The following is a 7,149-nucleotide window of genomic DNA, read 5'->3' as shown; positions in this document are numbered from 1 at the left end:
CCCTAGCCCTGGAGATTGTGCCATTGTTGCAAAAGCTTTGGTGGAAAAATTTCCTTGCCTAAAACAACCTGGTTCAACATGTGGATGGTATGCCTGGAAATACAGCATATCCTTCAAAATGGGGAATTTCAGGCAGCAGTTACGCATTGCTGGGTCAGTGGAGCTTTCTGTGCACAAACGGTCAGCCTCCGGGGATTCCAGGAGACCACAGAAAGCCAAGAGGTCAGAGGTGAATTTTCTGCCAGAACACCCTCAGAATAGAACCATGGAAATGCTTGAACAAGACCGAAACGATTTACAGAGTGAAATGAAGAAAAAGAATGTGGACTGGAAGAAAGTCGATGCCCTTATGGACAGCACCTTTTCACTGAGGAGGAAGGAGGTCATCAGAGAGGAGCCTTTGGTCAAAGATCTCAAAACCAGATGGCCAGCGTTGTTCACAGAGCAGCAGGTAGGTGCCATATGTTCTTAATGCATTACTATTGAAGTGAAATTGTAGTACATGCATCCTTTATTAATAAGGTATGTTAATATTGAGCACCAAAGTTTAGTCCCTTCCTGTGGGGTCCATGACATTGAAGTACTAATCTCTAATATACTGAATAAGAATGGATTAAACATCTTCATCCTGTACTTTCAAGAGATCACTGCTTAGGTCTGTCGTGTAACCTACTAGAAAAGGCATAAGTTGGGCTCTCTTGTCTTTGTCTGTTCTTGGCCTTAATGCAGATTGAAGCAGAATTCAGACGGATTGTCTCCAAGAACCTGAAGCAGTCATTTTTTGACGGCCTGGATGAGTTGGTCCCAAGATTTCTGCGTGTTTACAGACAGAGGCAGACGGTGAAGGAACTTCCGGCTATCCTCGCCTCTCTTGATGATGATGTAAGTAATTCCTGGCATAAGCCCTATTGACTGTCAGTCTTTTTAGGCCAAGTCTATTCATTCAACAGAGTTGTGTTGTCATTAAAGGTAGATTATTCTCCATATCGACTTTTTGAATTACCAGTAAAGACATATTGGCTGCATAGCTTACTATTAGACCGGTAAATATTTATTTTACCTCGTAAATCTTCCCTAATTTGATCTTTCCATGAGTATTGGCTAAAGAACTAGAACTGATATTTTACTGTTCTGACCCTAGTACAGTAAGTTAAGCATCTAAATATGTCTTTTCCTGGTAGTTCATGTCTAGTAGATCTACACACCCTTCATATTCTAGTTTGTAGCAGCACCTTTGGCTTTTATTACTGCACTCAGTGTTTTTGGGTTCTGATTTCTCGTGTACAGTATATCCATGAAGTCCTACGAGGTAAACGATGTGTTATAATACACGAATACACCATGACTATAATCACTGCTATTAATAAAAAGATTGTAATCACCTTTCTACAATTCAAAACAAATTGTCTGTTTAATCTGACATACAAAATGTGTTGCCTTAAGCCAGTGTTTCCCAACTAGGGGTACGTGTACCACAAGGGGTACGCAAGCACACTACAGGGGGTACGTAGAAAAATGTAATGATAAAAAATATTTGGAGCGAAGTCGCACTGAGATAGAGGAACAGATATAGAGCATGAATGAGAGGTATACTCCTCATGTGACAAAATTAAGGGGGTAAGCTTACGCAGGACAAAAAAAATTGGGAAACACTGCCTTAAGCTACCCTCCTTTTGCAATATATTTACTATTTGACTTGTGTATTTCAATAGAAAACATCAAAATTCAAGGTGACTCCACACTTTCAAAAGGTAGTGACTTGTGTACAGAAGTGTCAAAAGTTGAAGTAAAAAAGGAACACTGTTTCCTTCCAATATCTTATGAGTAACCAGTAGACCTGGGGAACTGGTCTTACGATCAGCAAACTCTGCAGTGGTTTGATCAAGTTTGTGGAGGGTCCTTAAGTTTTAGTGTTTTTCATTAACAACACAGTCTGTCTATCTCATGTGATAAAATGGTGTAACAGTTATGTAATGCCATGTGCTAGCGTTGTACTTGCATGACAAATTAACTTTTCCTTTTGACACTGCTTGTGTAGCACTGATTTCCTTTCTGGTTTGGATTCCTATTGTTTTGTACAGAACTCGAATCAACAGAAGAGAGCCGTTGTTCTCCTTGCCCTGCCCTATTTTCTGAAGGAGGACCCTTCCAATTTCTTCAAAATCTGTAAGGTACATAAGAAATTATCACTTGCAATTTCACTTTTTTTTTCATCCAATTGAAGCAATGATTTGTAGTTATAGAATGTGTTAAGGTTTTGGGTATAGCTTCAAATTGCTAAGTAAAGTAGTGAAGGCTCACCACTCATTTGTTGGTGCAAAGGTACATGATTTATCAGAGACGTCTTAAGTAAAAGGGAAAACATTTGCATACTTTGTATTCCTTTCTTCCTTAAAGGGGTATGCCACTATTTTGGGGCTTAGTACAGTTAAAATCGTTGGCTGGGGTTTATAATGGTGGGAAAGTGTCTTATTTTTCATGTAAGCCGTTGTCTTGCTTTAAGACAAGTTAAAAGAGGGAATATGTCGCTAAGCTAATGAAAGTCAATGGATCCGTGCTACACGGATCCATTGACTTTCATTAGCTTAGCGACATATTCCCTCTTTTAAATTGTCTTAAAGCAAGACAACGCTTAACATTATTTGTTTTTTAATTATTATTAATTGTTTTTCATCAAATATTTATATATTGAAATGCGTTTTATGTATCCGTATGCATCTTGAATGTCAATTTCCTGAGGAATTAATGCTGATTGGCTATGTTGTTCCTATTTCTTTGCTCTGTCACCAGCCAAATGAGGAGAGTGAAGCGGTCAAGGGAATGGACGTGGGAATCCTCATCCTTACAGAGAATGAACAGCGCCCTCTCCCCAAGGAGGTGATCGATGTCGCACTTGCACTGGAGGAGGATGTCGTTCTCCGAAACCTCAAAGATGTGCCTCGCGCGTTTTCATTGCTGATGGGTCTGCTTTATGGTCTCAACATCCACTACCCAAAAGGACTCAGGTACATGTTTGAGATCATACAGAAGGTGATAATGAAGATTGGTGCAGAGTCTTGCTCCGCAAGAGTTAATGGTGTCCGGAACAGGCTCATGTCCACACACATGTGATCGGACACGCATCTTTAAGTGATGTGCCTCACACGTTTTCATTGCTGATGGGACTGCTTTATGGTCTCAACATCCACTACCCAAAAGGACTCGGGTACATGTTCGAGATCATACAGAAGGTGATAATGAAGATTGGCGATGAGTCTTGCTCCGCAAGAGTTAATGGTGTCCGGAACAGGCTCATGTCCACACACATGTGATCGGACGCGCGTCTTTAAGTGGAGTTGTATGCCGTTTTCTCTCTTTAAATGGTTTAGTTTTTTATACTTCGAGTTTGAAAGGTGAGGGTAGCAAGTCTGTTCAAATGACTGGACTATGGTTTTTTTTTCTGGCCCTTGTAGACGTGTATTTTGTACATAAGCTGGATGTGGGTGAATGCCAACCAGTGTGAGTAATTTCAGTATATATTGTGGATCAGACGCTGACAGACGTGGACACAGCAGCAGTAATAGTGAGGCTTACATTTTTGATCTCATTTTTTTATTGTCTCACACAGATGTGAGTACCACCTTCTGTTTAATTACGACTGTCTCAAACACTTTGGCTTACGCGCGCGCGCACACACACACACACACACACCAGACACTCAATTGCATTCACTGATGGCCAGACACTCAGATATACATAAAGAGACAAACTCTGATCAGTCATGCACAAACAGTTACAGTGACTTTTATTTGTTTAGGGGGGATAGCCCCTTGAGAAGATATCTCGTTGTCGAGGGGGTCCCCAATTGTTTGTTATACCCATAGTGATGATGCACAGGTCAACTTTTTGAGTGAGGTTGCCTGGCAACAACATGATTGTCCACTGCTGATTTAAGTTCTCTTGATCAAGGTCTTGTATTGATGAACCGCCCAATCTTGCGGTTTTGTTTCCCAAAAATGTTGCTCAAAAAGTTGCCTAGTGTCTTACCTTTACCCACTATTGCCAGAGATACTTTTGTGTTTGAGAGGTGAGGGTTGCAACCTGGTTCAAATGGCTTTGGAGGTTGCCATGTTTTGATCACCTTCTCTAAACAATTATACTGTAAGTTACATGTGCTTTTATCTTTTGAGTAATTCATCCACACGTATATAGCACATATGTGGACACAGCAGCAATAATGGTGACACTCATGTGAGGTCATACAGAAGGTTTTAGTTTCCATGTTGACTTTACTGGCCCTTGTAGACGTGTATACTGTATCTAAGCTGGATGTGTGTTGTATGTGTGGGTGAGTGAACCAAAATATATACTGAAATCACTCATACTGGTTGGCAGACACTGACACAGACGTGGACACAGCAGCTGGAATAGTGAGGCTTACTTTTTTGTTTTCGTTGAATGTTTTATTTTCTCACATAGATGTGAGTACCACCTTCTGTTTAATTACGACTGTCTCAAACACTGGCTCACACACACGCACACACACACACGCACACGCACACACACACACACACACAGACTCAGACAGACACACACACACACAGACTCAGACACACAGACACACACACACACAGACACACACACACACACACACACACACACACACACACACACACGACACTCGGATGCTCTGTTACAGTGACTTTTATGTTTTGTTATACCCCAAGTGATGATGCACAGGTCAACTTTTTGAGCAAAGTTGCCTGGCAACAACATGATTGTGTACTGCTGATTCAACTTGTATTGATGAACCCAAAAAAATATCTTGCCGTTTTGTTTCCCAAAAGTGTTGCTCAAAAAGTTGCTTAGTGTCTTACCTTTACCCACTATTGCCAGAGATACTTTTGTGTTTGAGAGATGAGGGTTGCAACCTGGTTCAAATGGCTTTGGAGGTTGCCATGTTTTGATCACCTTTTGTAGATCAATTATACTGTACATGCACTTTTATGTTTTGATTCATTCACCCACACATATATCACAAACAGATGTGGACACAGCAGCAATAATGGTGACACTCATGTGAGGTCAGAAGGTGAAAATGAACATTTGTGTGAACATTACCTCCTCGAGACTGAAGTGAATGTTGTCCAGAAGAAACGTATGTCCATCTGTGATGGCAGACGTGCGTATTATACATAAGCTGGATGTGTGTGTGTATGTGTGGGTGAGTCAACCAAAAGAGAAACTGACCTCACTTGCACTGGTCAGCAAACACTGATGCAGATGTGACTTAAAGTGATACTGTCCCATTTTTGGAAATGAGCTCATATTACACCTCTCCTTGAGTTAAATAGTTGAGTTTTACCTTTCTCCTGTACTTTCAACCGTTCTCTGAGTACTGCAGTGCAAATTTTACCTCCATGCTAGCGGTTAATATTGACTCCTATGAGACCAGTTAGCCGCCAGCTGGTCTCATAGGACTCAATGTTAACTGCTAGCATGGAGGTAAAATTTGCACTGCCATACTAAGAGAACAGATGAAAGTACAGGAGAGGCAAAACTCAACTATTGAACTCAAGGAGAGGTGTAATATGAGCTCATTTCCAAAAATGGGACAGCATCACTTAAAGAAATTGCTGTTTTATTGCCTCTTGTAAATGTGTATACATGCTATCTATGGCATCGTATTTTCAGAAAATGTGCCTTTTTTTTTTGCCACTGCTTGTATTGCACAATTGGGTATACATATGCCCACTTAGTCGGTGTCATGTACAGTGAAAGTGTTCAATAAATGTGGGTTGTTATTCATGAGTGAGTCTTGTGTAATTTTGCTGTACACCTAAAAAGAAGTTGGAAGAACTTCAATTTTGAAGGCAACCGAGGTAACACCTGAAAAAAAGTTGGAAGAACTTCAATTTGTTAGCTCTATGAACATATCAAGAAAGTTACCTTGGTTGCCTTCAAAATTGAAGTTGAGATAAATGCAAAACTTGAGTCAAGCCGACTGTATAAACATGTTGTACTGATGTAGAATAGAGTGGAGTCAACATAACCATTTGTGTCCATACAACACACAATTAGAAGTTGGACTGATGTAGATTACAGTGGGGTCCACACAAAAATGTGTCCATACAACACACAATTAGAAGTTGGACTGATGTAGATTACAGTGGAGTCCACACAAGAATTTGTCCATACAACACACAATTAGAAGTTGGATTGATTGAAATTGTTGTTCAGTCCACAAGACCATTTGTTCATACAACACATAATTGGAAGTTGTTTGGAAAGCAAACATCAGTTCACCTGACATGTCATTAGTTCTCCGAACTTTCAACCTTTAGCTGAGCGAACTGGTTTCCTTTTTGTGCCAACTTAATGTATCATTTCCATACAACTTCAAATTTCAAGGCAACCAGGTTACACGAATTTTGAAGTTGAGTCAACAAATTTTTTTTTACAGTGTAGGTCCTCCACCTTGCCATTAAATTCATCAAACTGGTCAGCCGCTATCCCTTACGCAAACAAACAGCATTCAAAACAAAGACTGTAGCGTGGAGCTTATGTAGTAAGGTGGACCGGAAGATGGCAATAAAACCATAAATTAAAACTATTATATTTGCATGGAATTGCACGACTACGCCACTGGGGGAATTTCGCCACCCAGAAATATTGAATAGGCCTAGTAACCAAGGCACAACAGGTTCGTTTTAGAAGGCAGAGACAGAAGGCAGGGCAACAGATGATTCTCTTATTTTATTATTTCCAGTTCGTATAAAATATATAATGAGTGTGCAAAAAGGGTTCAGTAACCCACACAGTTGGAATAGGACATACACAAACCACAGAAGGGAAACAAATAAACTAAAACGACAAAGTCACACCATCACTGGTCCGTTATCCCAGACGACCACAGAACGCCCATACCCCGTGAGCTTCTAATAAAATACAAAGTACCGTAACCACCCCAATGCACAGCAAACAGGCTAGCTATAGTTAAGTACACACAGATCAAACCCACTACGTTGAGACTGCAACCAATTCAAGCTATGGTACCAAGAGGGCACCTTGCACTACACGACACTGCAACCAGGAAGCTCAGGGGAGATGGGTTATCCAGGGAATGGGAGGAGACTGGGCACCAGTGTGGTCAATTACATATAATCAGAA

The 7,149-nt window shown here is 40.6% G+C and overlaps 1 protein-coding gene across 1 annotated transcript; it reads left to right on the top strand.

The window, feature by feature from the left end:
• Window positions 1-228: 228 nt before the first annotated feature.
• On the top strand, window positions 229-3,479 carry LOC134446909 (uncharacterized). The gene is made up of 4 exons (XM_063196200.1): window positions 229-451; window positions 730-882; window positions 2,082-2,171; window positions 2,791-3,479. The coding sequence occupies exons 1-4, from the start codon at window positions 266-268 to the stop codon at window positions 3,109-3,111; spliced, it is 750 nt and encodes a 249-aa protein (XP_063052270.1). The 5' UTR covers window positions 229-265; the 3' UTR covers window positions 3,112-3,479.
• The last annotated feature ends 3,670 nt before the right edge of the window (window positions 3,480-7,149 follow it).

The sequence above is a fragment of the Engraulis encrasicolus genome, chromosome 4, assembly GCF_034702125.1.
Source record: "Engraulis encrasicolus isolate BLACKSEA-1 chromosome 4, IST_EnEncr_1.0, whole genome shotgun sequence".
NCBI classification, from domain to species: domain Eukaryota; kingdom Metazoa; phylum Chordata; class Actinopteri; order Clupeiformes; family Engraulidae; genus Engraulis; species Engraulis encrasicolus.
The sequence above is the reverse complement of the archived record's forward strand: the minus strand, read 5'-3'. Positions and strand labels throughout refer to the sequence as shown.

Excerpts from the sequence above, each read along its gene's own strand:
- LOC134446909 (XM_063196200.1), top strand. The coding sequence starts at position 266 with ATGGAAATGCTTGAACAAGACCGAAACGATTTACAGAGTGAAATGAAG. Across the intron at positions 452-729 it reads CGTTGTTCACAGAGCAGCAG|ATTGAAGCAGAATTCAGACG; the intron begins GTAGGTGCCATA and ends GCCTTAATGCAG. Across the intron at positions 2,172-2,790 it reads ATTTCTTCAAAATCTGTAAG|CCAAATGAGGAGAGTGAAGC; the intron begins GTACATAAGAAA and ends CTCTGTCACCAG.